The 12,281-nt window shown below is 32.3% G+C and overlaps 1 protein-coding gene across 1 annotated transcript; it reads left to right on the top strand.

Annotated features, from left to right (window-relative positions):
• Nucleotides 1–921: 921 nt before the first annotated feature.
• LOC107440165 (uncharacterized) lies at nt 922–10,451 on the top strand. Its single transcript, XM_016053007.4, has 3 exons — nt 922–1,061; nt 6,108–8,141; nt 9,944–10,451. The coding sequence occupies exons 1-3, from the start codon at nt 993–995 to the stop codon at nt 10,001–10,003; spliced, it is 2,163 nt and encodes a 720-aa protein (XP_015908493.3). The 5' UTR covers nt 922–992; the 3' UTR covers nt 10,004–10,451.
• Nucleotides 10,452–12,281: the final 1,830 nt, after the last annotated feature.

The following is a 12,281-nucleotide window of genomic DNA, read 5'->3' on the forward strand; positions in this document are numbered from 1 at the left end:
GATACCGAGCGGACTCTAACTCATGATCCGTCTATCATTGAGGATATTTTACGTCAGCACTGTGGTAGGTGCAAAACGGATCAGGAATTCGTATCGACCAGCCATCGTTGGGATTCGAACCCGATTCACCTCATCCGAAGGTGATCACTATATCCCCTGAGTCCTCACGGTTTTTCAGCATTTAGAAGAAAAACATCAGCTCCTAAAATAATTTTTAAAAAGAAAAACGAGAGAATTTATTATGAATTCTACTTATATATATATATATATATATATATATATATATATATATATATATATATATATATATATATATATATATCAATAGATAGATAGATAGATATATTGAAAATTTCTTAATTAAATTCACCTTAAACCTAAATTCTAACGATTAACTCAGTTACAACACTGTTTGAAAAACAAAAAAGCGCTGTTAAAGAGATGCGAGAGCATATAGTCCCATACGCCCTTATAGTCCTTTTTCATACTTATATGGGATTAAACTTTTATTTTCGGAAATTTTTTTTTTACTTTCGAACAAATTTTTAGGATTTTTGCAGTGAAAATAAATAAAATTACACTATTTCCCTTTCCATGAAAATTTCAGTGACTTTCCTTCTCAACATATCAATTAAATCATGCCTAATCCAACGTAAATATATCGTCTGCACGCAGAAGAATTCTTAAAGAATATGAATACTTAATGATCTTCTTCACTTCTTGAAACAAGCGGAAATATCATTTAAAATATCTTTTATTCTAATCAACAATTGGAACAGTTTATAAAGAAAGGGGGAAAATGTCGAAAGAGAAAGAGCGATAGAGGAAAAGATATGGCTATCTATACTTTCTATTCCAGTGTTCAATGAAGTGCGCTCAAGAATTTTTTTTTTTCATATTGAGGGGTCGAGATTCTGCGCATGCGTCAGAGAAAGGGGGTCACTGTAAGCGATAGTTTTTGAATTTTTTAACCATCAAAGAAAAGATGACCCATGATCGAACAGAAGCCCATTCGAGCTATGGCACCGCTGTTAGTCACTCGTACGATCATGATTGACAAGGTATGTGGTTAATTTAGAATTTATAACTACTTTTCTTCTTTTTTTTTTAAATTCTAAAAGTTTAAAATTAAATCAATCAATTTTACTTACTCAGTCCGCAGTAAATTTTATTTAAACACTACAGTAAATACAGTTCCTGGGCAAATTATTAGACACACTGTAAAATTTTATGTAAAATCTTAATTATCAGGAGATGATACTATTGTTTTTATGCGACTGAAATCGGTTTGCACTTTTTTCCGTTCGCGTATCAATTGTTTTAATTAGACGAGATATAACATAAATTTGACGATACATTATATAAATATAGATTATTTTTATATCAGGTATAATATTAGTATATTATAATAATTAAACCAAATTATTAGAAGCACTGTAGTTTTTTTAATAATGACATGTTTTGCACGATGTTATATGAAATACTTTTATATTCAAACATACATGTAATGAGTTTTTATTCAGGAGAGTTTTCATATACTTCCTATTTGTATTTATTTTTAACGTATTGCATTACAATATTAACCCATGAAAACACAAACGTAAACAACTGCAAATCGGCTTCAGCAGCGTCATTACTATGTTGCTATTAAAAACTATAATATTGATTTTGAAGCTGACTACTATGTAGTTTTCGAAATTATAATATTGAACTAAATATTACATGGAAGAGCAACGTATTATTGTAATTATTGAATATTAATTTGGAACCATTATGCTAATTTTGAACCTGCGTCGATTATGAAATTGTTATATTGAAATGGAACTATTAAAATGGCATAGAACTTTGTAAGTAAGTCATTAATACTGTAACTGCTACGTTGGTTATGAAATTATAATATCAAAATACTGTAACGAAACTAATAAAATAGAACTAAAATTTTAAAATAACTCCAATATTAAAATTGAACTACGATATTGTTATTTGAACTATAATATTGAAATAGACTATTCATTTAGATATAAAATAAAGTAATTTTGGAACTATTAACGTTGGTTAAAAATTGGATCGCAAAAATAGAAATATTGAAATGGATTGTTGATTTTGGAACTAAATTATTGGTTCGGGAATTATACTACTTGTAATGAAATTATAATGTTGAAATACTGTAATGGAACTATTGAAAAAAGAACTATAATTTTAAAAGAACTGTTACATCGAGATGAAACTAAAATATTGTTGTTTGAATTATACTGAAATGGGATAATAAAATTATTAATCAATTAATTTCAGAACTATCATATCAGTTATAACATTGAAACACAGAAATAGACCTATTAAAATAGAATGTTGATTTTGGAACTAATTTATTAGTTTGGAAATTATACTGCTTGTCATGAAATTTTCATATTGAAATACCGTAATGGATCTACTGAAAAGAAACTATAATTTTTAAAGAACTGTTATATCGAAATGAAACTAGGATATTGTTATTTGAACTGTAATACTAAAATTATTTAGGCACTTAATCAATTAATTTTAGAACTATTATATCTATTATAAAATTGGAGCAGAGAAATAGATCTATTGAAATAGAATGTTGATTTTGGAAATAAATTATTAGTTTAGGAATTATAATATTAAAATACTGTAATAAAATAATTGAGACAGTACAATAAATTTAAAATAACTGTAATACTGAAAAGAAACAATGATATTTTTATCTCATGTCGAATATTAAAATACATTTAGGAACTAAATTAATTTGTTTCAGAACTATTATATCAGTTACGAATTTTTAATAAAGAAATAGAACTATTGAAATGGAATATTGATTTTGGAAGTAAATCATTACTACTAGAATTGTTGTATTAGTTATGAAACTATAGTAGTAAAAAATCGTAATGAACTATTGAAACAGAACTATCATTTCAAAACAATTGTAACATTGAAATGAAATAACGATGTTTGTTCTTAAATAAAATTTTGAATCAACTGTTTGATTGCCGTGGAATATTGATCTCAGAGATGAAATATTTTTGAACTATTATATTGAAATTAGAATATTGAAATACTGTAATGAAACTATTGAAATAAGACTATAATATAAAAAAAATCAATTTTAAAATAGAGTTGTGACATTGTCTTTGTAATTATTATATTGAAATAACTATAGCTTGCAATGGAATATGGATCTTAAAGATTGGTTTTGCAATTGGTTAATTTTGAAGGGAACTGGTTTCAGTCACATAAAACAGTAAAGCTGAATAGCATCATCTGATAATTAAGATTTTACATCGACTCTAACAGTGCGTCTAATAATAATCAACCAGGGACTGTAATACTGAAGATATTTTACTTCGGCTCTGTGGTCGGTGCTATAGTTCATCGCTGGGATTTAAACCCGGGTAACCTAATTAGGAGGCGAGCGCTGTATCCCTTGACCCACCACAGCTACTTTTTTAATTTAATTATTTTTAATTTTAGGTAATTCGATTACCATTTATTAGCAATTTTGTTTCTTAAATTAATTAGTGGATTAAGAGATTCAATAGCTAAAAGAAAATTGTTTGCTTCCTAATATGCAAACCATTATAATCGCCATCTATCGTATTTAGTTCCCTTGTGGCAGGTAGTTTTCGTTAAATCTGCCCTGTCAAGAGAGCCGACAGCGGGGTGCAAGAGGGTGCACTTGCACCCCCTGGCTTTTTTTTTTAAAAAAAAACAATTAAAGAAATACAGAAAAGCAATTTTGTTATAAAAAATTTTATTGAAAATATTTTTTTAAAAAAACAAATAATTAAGTAATTATTAATGCATAACAATTAAAAAATTGTTGAATTAAACAAGAATTGGGATCGTCTTGTTTGCTGTCCAAATCTGCTTATAACTTTTTCAATGAATTCTGAGTCATCTTTGATTTTTTTCTGAGCATGCACAAACTTGTCAGATATCTAAGCTATATTTTTAAATTTCATTTAATAAAATATAAGTAATATTTTAATTTCTATTAGTTATTTAGTTTAACAAAGGTGTATAACACAAACTGACTTCTCACAACTGTAACACTTAAATAACACAATAAATACCAATATTAAGCGTACACAAACACGTTAGTATACGAAACTACTGTTTGTATTTATTTGTGTTTCTAAGTCAATAGCCATGCCAGCGCCATCAATACAGTTTATCATGGCAAAATTTGCAGGCACAAGAAATTTGTATTTTTTCTTAAATATCTTGTTAACAATGAAGAAATGTATCTTGAAAAAAATTAGCAGATCTAAGTACATGTAATAACAAAACAAAGTGTAATAACAGAATATTTTAACTTTTTTTTTTGGGGGGGGGGGGTAGTTTGTTAGAGGGTTGCACTCCCTTTTATATTATTCTGCTGGCGCCCTTGTGCCCTATATTGTATTGATTTGTATTACAAACATAAATTTATTTTAATTTGAGAAATCTTATTTTTATTTTCAAATATTTTAAATGTCTGGGAGGCTCCGTCCCCTATTCGTTGCACTCACCGTCCCTTGATAATTCGATATTTTTTTTTAAAAGCAAATATCGTTTTGTTAATAAATATATAATTATTAAATTATTAATGCACATTTTGTTAATGTGTTTTTATCGCTTTTTCTGATGTCATCATACGCTATTTTGTTAATAATATTTTGTGCTGTTAATACATAAGTATTTTTTTTTCTCGAGTTGCTTCGCTCGTTTGTTGGTAAATTGTCTCTGTTAGTCCAGCTTTGAAAGAATGGTTGAACTCTTTTTAAAAATAAACAACATTCATATATATCTTGTGAAACGTTTGATTGTGAAACGTTGAAACGTTTGATTTCACTCAATTTATATGCATAACGATTTGTTTTTTATGCTGCGTAGAAATAACATTTGAAATAAATAATTCTATTCACTATAAATTCCTTTCAATTGTAATCATAAAAATCCATCAATGACTTAACAATAATTCATACATTATATTAATTTAGTGTTTGTAATTACAACATTTTTAAGTTCTTTATTCCAATATAAACTCGTAATATGTATTAAAAAAATAAAGAAAAATGATGGAAAATTTTTTAAAAAATTGTACAGCGGGCAGATCTTATTTCATAAAATGCATCTCTCTCTCTCTCTCTCTGGCATTAACTATGAAGCACATTAAAACTAAAATATAGCTCCAATTTATCAGTAAACCTACGTAAATTAAAAGCATAGTTAAAGCAAAAATGTTAATTTGTTAAAATAGACTTTTCCATTTCATTTCTGCCCCAAGCTTTCTCCGCCCTGCACAAAATCAATTTTCATTTGAATAGTTGTAAACATGCATGTTCATTCCCTTTGTTAATAGTATTTAAATTTTTTGTTGACATCGCAACAAATAGAATTTTTGGACTTTGTGAATGTGTAAGCAGGATAATGATCCTAAGCATACATCCAAAATTGTGATAAATTGGTCAAAGAATCTGTAAAATTTTTCTGTTTAGGATAGAGGGAAACATTCAAAAATTATTCATGTTCTTGTAGTTCATTTACGTCTCACTAGAGCTACACAATGGGCTATTGGCGACGGTCTGGGAAACATCCCTCAGGATGATCCGAGGACATGCCATCACAATTTTGATCCTCTGCAGAGGGGATGGCACCCCCGCTTCGGTAGCCCGACGACCTGCACGCGAAACCGAGCACTTTACGGTAGAACAGTTTAACGAGGACCCATACCGCACACCCTCGGACCCTACGCAGACTGATCCAAGTGGTCACCCACCCGCACACTGACGGCAGCCAGTGATGCTTGACTTCGGTGATCTGCTGGGAAACCGTGTCTTAACGATCAGTCCACTACGGGACCAAAAATTATTCTAGTTTTAAATTTAGGAATGCTTGAAAAATCCGCAATTTTAAAGTATGAAAATTTTTGTTTTCGAGCACGCTATGTGTCCAAATTACATTGTAGTATTTTCCATTTTTATTGTCAAATTTGTTTTATATTTGTAATCTTAATTTTTGGTACACTAATGTTTTTAACATTTTATTAAATATCTACAAAATGAATTTCCATAAAGTTTTAAAATGACTACTTTTGAAATTCTTTTCAGGCGTCTCTTAAAGTATTTATTTTCTGCATCCTTTTTATCCAGTCAAGTTACTCCCTTCCTGCCAGCTCTGAGGTGGAAGCACAAAATTCCTCCCTGCTCATACCTAAAATCTTACCTGAAAGCATTAATACCTTAAATGAACACAATGATCATGCGAAAAAAGAACAGACAAATTCTTCAAGCGCAGACTTGCAGAGTGACTCAGAAAGACTAAAAATAGACTCAACTGTAGATGCCAAAAACTCTAAGATAAGGTTACGCCCCACAGAAACACCCATGAGACCTAGAAAAAACAAAAATGACTTATTTTCTTTTAGCAAAGAATTTTCGAGAAACAAAGAGAGAGAAAGGAACACGAAGCCACCCGTAGTCTTGAAAAGGGATAAAATCCCTGAGAGTGAAGAACCTTATTTTGAAAGAAAACCGGCTTTGTTACTTCGCTTCTTTCCTGATGGTACGGCTGTACTCATTTCCAAATTCCAATTGCATTTGCATGTCAAGCCCAAAGAAGTCAAATTCGGCTCTGATGAAGATCTAAAGATGGAAGACGAATCGTATGACTACAACCCGAGCGACATTCTTAACGATGGAAAAAGCTTCGAAGTGTCATATAAGCGTGTAGAAGCGATCCCAACTTTTAAGGAACAAAATTTAGAGGACGACTCAGACACCAAGCTAAGTGACGACTTGTACAGTGACGAAGATTTAAGTCATAAGGATCATGAGTTTGTGACACCTTCCTACACTTCAACGAAGTCTCTTGATGGTACAGTGAGACCCATACCGTTAGTGGAAACTACATCCCTACTCCCTGAAACAACAGCAACTATCCCAGTAACGCTATCAACTGAAACAGCGATTCCGGATGTTTCAAATAAAAGTGAAGAATCTACTAATGACAATGAAAACCCATTTTTTGTCATGACTGTTGGACAAATGTCTTCACTACAGCAGCAGTATGATCCTGTACAAGCTCTGCCCCTAAAAAGTACTTCTGAACTTCAGACAGAAAGGCCTGAAGTATCAACAAGTGCTGAGAGCTCGACAGCAACTACGGAATCAGTCCAAACAACGCCTCTATCGCATTTGGCTGCTCAAACTACAGATTCGAACACGATATTGTTGCAAACTGACCCCACAGCTACTACAACTAAGTGCTTGAGTTTTCAGAACCAGTTATCTTTAGTTTTGTCCACAGAAGACAACATCGACAATTCTTTGCTAAAGAAGCATATTTTACCAACGCAAGATTGTAACAACACAGAGTTTGATGGCAATAATGAGTTAGCTAAAATCCAATCCCTAGAGACCACCACTATAGAAATCCCGACAACCACAACTCCCATAACAACAACAACAACAACGGTGCCCACAACTACTGAGAAAGCCACAACAACTCCCCCACAAAGTGGTAATCTTCTTGCACCATACCTTGCTTCGCGAATGTCAGTGAATCCTTCAAAGCCAGATGTCGTAGTGGTCACTTCTTTACCCGTTTTGATTGACCTGAAAAACAGGAGAGACCACGCGGTGACTAGTGTCCCTTCCTGGCGAGAAGTAACAGTCGGAGTGGTCCGAGATCAACAAGGGCAGCCTCTGAAACCGAGGTACAACAACTGGACAGCCCATTTAAGAGGGCTTCGAAAAAAGTCAGATAATAAGTTTTGGAATGAGTTGACCACTCCGAGGAATGACATTAAGCCAATTCCCCAACAACAACCTATTCAACAAGCTCCGAGTCAAATAAATCGGGCTTTCTGGACAGACTTGCAACGAGATAAGCAATCAATGTACAATCCTCCGCAAAGAAAGAACACCATGAATACCCAACCCTATGTTGCCAACCCGCCAAAGAACTATCCAACTATAAGTGCGAATCAATTTGCAGTGTGGAGAAATCGAGATGACGTTGGCGATAGATGGAATCGTAATCAAATGGAAAGTACATATAACAATGCGTTTTACCCACCGCACGATATCATGAGGATGAAAGGACCTCAAGTGAATGCCCAAAGGAACTTTGATCGACAAGAAGTAAGTATAAACAATTTTTGAGAATAAATAAATTTATAAAATAATTAAATTTACATACGAGAGTGTAGTGTATCTACCACTACAAAAATATAATTCTAATACACTAGTATATAAGACATGTTAACTCGATTCTATGGAGAGGTACCTTTTCATAGATGAAGGTTGACATTGACGATAACAACTCTCCCCACATTGGTATCCTTTGGACGTTATGTAAACACGCCTACCTTGGCAGAAGTGCCCACTACGATTTGAACACGCCTACTTCGATGGATAGTGAGGATTAAACAGTTGACTTGCTACTTGTGACTGCGACATTGTCCTCCTCACGCTGTTGCTTCTCAGTCTCGATCACACACAACGCATACACTCGATTGCTAATGGCAACACAGGAGCCCTCGTGAACTTAATACAGCTCTCACGATCAGTACTCAAAAAGTCTGGTGATCTTAATATATTTTTCCCGGTTTCTCACAAAACAGCAATAAATCGACTAGTGGTATCCATTCATCGAATTCTATCACAGATATAATTCTGGTGGGGGATTACCGTAGTGCATCTACCACTACAAAAATATAATTCCAATTCACTGGTATATAAGACATGTTAACTCGATTCCGTGGAGAGGTACCTTTTCATAGATGAAGGTTGACATTGTCGATAATTACACTATATCCACAGAAGGTAAATAAATTTCTGTTACTTTCAAATGGAATCATAGCAATTATGCGATTTAAATCAAGTTTTTTAACGACAAAAAAAGAAAAAAATTTGGGACAGTTTTTTTAATCGAAAATCCTTCGAAAAGAGAAAAAAAATTTTCAGTCATTACCAAAATTTTTGAGAAAAAATATTTAACACATCTAGCTATAAAAATAATGAATTGTGGGAAGGCAAAAGGATCTCAATTCACCTTAGAAAATTAAGGGGACGCTATATCAGGGAAATACTTTTCATGGAGGCGGATTCCATTCCACCTCCATTGGCATTTCAAAATGTATACTTTAGAAAGTGAATGCAGGTAAACCTAAGAGAAAACCATGAATTTTGAAATGCTGAAAAAATACTTTCAAAATATCAAAATTCAATAGCAGAATTACTTTGCCTCTACATAATCCTGCCATAATTTGTTTGCATTTTAATAGTTTGAATATTCTTCACCATTTAAATTTTCTTAATATAACCGTCATTGAATAGCCAACCCAATTTTGAGTTTACGCCTACCAATGTTCAACTCCGTAGCCTTGTAATTTTGAACCTAATCCAGAAGAAAAGCGAACTCCTAGAGTCAAGTATTGCGGAAAATTTTGCCTTCTTAGAGAATTTTTTGGTGGAACTAACCCACATTTGTTTTACATGGAGAGGAAAATCACGAAAACCTTCCACGGTTAGCCTGACTGCAAAAGTACTCTAATTCATGATTCATCTACCACTGAGGATAATTTGCGACTGACACTCGATCCTCCGAGGCACCGCGTCTCATCAAATGGTCTTCTCTATTCATGGTCACCCGATGGTCTTCCCTATTTTGATTTGATCTCACTTTTTCTAGACTTCAAATTTTAAATTACTAATGAAGGTTGAAAGCACAGTATAACGCCCTCTTAAGAGAAACTCGATTAGAAATTTTTGGAGATTTAAAAGTTTAATAAATCGAAGTAGAAACAAGTTCATATTGCTAAGATCCAGAAAATAGTTTTTTGCAGAGTTATTTGAATGTGTTAAGGATTGCAGAACGTAAGAACGATAATTAAGTTGTTCGTTTTTTTTTCTTCATTAAAAATTATATTATTTCCTTCCAGAACAAACCTTACCCTTCCTGGAACAATGGTAATATGCAGCATAGTGGGAGACGCTGGTGAAATCACGTATTATAAATATAATGATCAAAACTGGTTGGTCAAATATCAACTGATCAAACTGAAGTTGACCTGAAGATAAAGATTTGACATCGGTGGAACAAAGAAAAGACTAGATTAAAATTCAACAGGGTATTTATTAATAAGAAAGAAAACGAATATTTTTGTGTGGGCCTGAGTGCTAAAAAGGATGGAATAGGATTTATGAGGATGTATGTGTAAATATAGTTCGTTCACCAGGAGTTGGCACTTGGCTCCACCCCCTCGGACGAAGAGTTCATTTCAGGGCGGGATGAGAAACGTCTCCGCTTTTGAAAATCAGACAACCCTTAATGCGCGCCAAACACAAACAGTGATTTCATTTTCAGTCACTTACTTCGCTTTATCATCTGCTATTATACCTTTCGTTACTCTAGCTAATTAAATATATTGCAGCAAAATGTCTCAAAAAGGATAAACTATTCACTCAAAAGAGAGAAATATCAGCAAATTTATGAAATATTTAATGTTAAGAAAATGCACATTAAGATGGCCAAATAAATATTTTTGTCATACGATCGACAAATAGCAACCTTGTTTCAGGATTGTTCACATCCTTCTTTGCAAAATAACGAAATAGAATCGTCGGATACTACGTGAGGAAAGCACAGAGCCTAGTGCCAACTCCTGGTGAACGAACTAAACTTTGTTTTTCTCAATCTGTTTTTATTACTGTCTCAACTAGAACATAATCAGTTGCGAATAGTTTTCATATGTTCCTATATTTTGAATGTATTTGTTATAAATGTGAGTTCTTTATATTACCTCATTGCAAGATATGTATTTGTTCTTAACAATTAACTTGAGCGCTACGAAATGTGTACTGAGAGCTTTATACTTGCGGCAAACCTAACATCATAGCACATATACAAGTCGTGACAAAGTAATCACTTTGCTGCTACACTGTTAAAATTTTCATTCTAAAATTATGGTAAAATAACTGGCAGCTGCCTGTCCATCCGATTAACTGTAAAGTTTATGGACATTTTTTTTACTTTTATGGTTTTGAAACCATTTACAAAAAGTATGGTTATAAAACCATGAATACAAAACTATACGGTTTTTTAACCATTTTCAAAAACATAAAAAAAAATTTAATATTTAACTAGGCATAGGAGCTCGGCTTTTCGTAAGGTAATGGGCATTGGAGAGTGCCGGACACTGGAAATTCTTCATGTATTGAAGGGAGTGAAGAAAGCATTGTGGTGTCAACACTCGGACTCAAGCTCTGCCGGTTATGAGATTGACAGATAAGCCAGCTCGGCTATGAGTTTATAAACAGTTTTTCTCAAACTTAACAACTTGATTACCATTTTATTTATGGTTATTTGACTGTTTTAATTAAATATGGTAAAATAGCCATTCAATAAATTGTTACTTAATCATTTTTCCCGGGAAATTTCTAACAGTGAAGGCGTGACAAAGTGATGACTTTTCTGCTACAAAATTAGTCAACTTCTCTTTCTTTATTTCCTTGCAAACGCATTAAGTTTATAAATAGCTGTCTGACTAATTGGAATTAATTTTAGTTCAACGTCTATAATACGTAGAATAATGAAGGAAAAAAATCACTCTTTTTTAAGAAGAAAAAACGGTTTTTCAATACGTAAAATATTACTCAGATGATTTCAAAATCTATCGACTTGAGAGAACAGTAGTTCAATACTATGAGATCAGCATTTTTTATTCGCTGCGTTTGCTGAGATTAGAGATACGATTGCAAAGAATTAAGTTGTTAAAATATGGAACAACAAATTGCGAGGTTTATGCTTTGTAAAATTGTTGTTTTTATTTAAGCATTAAAACATGTTATAAGTTTAAATTAAATGGGAAAATCTTACTTTAAAATGATATAGTTTAGTGAATTTCAAACCAAATGCTGTTAAGAACAAAAGTTAGAACGATATGTTATTGCAAAAAAAAAAAAAATTATAATAAAATAATTGTTAAAATTTTTAGCGTTTTTGTGCTAAAAAATTTGTTAGTAACATAACAATATATCAAACATAATGATACTAATGACTTATGTAAAGAATATCAGGCATAAGTCATTGTTTTTCTACTAAAAAATTTGCCGATATGATAACGATACTAATGACTTATGCCAAGAATATCAGGCATTTCCAGCAAAATTTACACGCAATCGCATTAGATTTGCCGCAAGTATATGTTGTTTTTCTTTTTGTTTCTTTTTTTTTATTGAATGGAATATTTACGGCTGTGCCAAAGATGTGTTTGTAAT

Source organism: Parasteatoda tepidariorum, chromosome 2 (assembly GCF_982258835.1).
Source record: "Parasteatoda tepidariorum strain Cologne lab strain chromosome 2, Ptep-v5.0, whole genome shotgun sequence".
In the NCBI taxonomy this organism is placed as follows: Eukaryota; Metazoa; Arthropoda; class Arachnida; order Araneae; family Theridiidae; genus Parasteatoda; species Parasteatoda tepidariorum.

Bases quoted from the DNA above. Each gene is read 5' to 3' on its own strand.
- LOC107440165 (XM_016053007.4), top strand. From the start codon at position 993: ATGATCGAACAGAAGCCCATTCGAGCTATGGCACCGCTGTTAGTCACT. The intron at 1,062-6,107 runs GTATGTGGTTAA...AATTCTTTTCAG, and splicing joins GTACGATCATGATTGACAAG to GCGTCTCTTAAAGTATTTAT. The intron at 8,142-9,943 runs GTAAGTATAAAC...ATTTCCTTCCAG, and splicing joins GGAACTTTGATCGACAAGAA to AACAAACCTTACCCTTCCTG.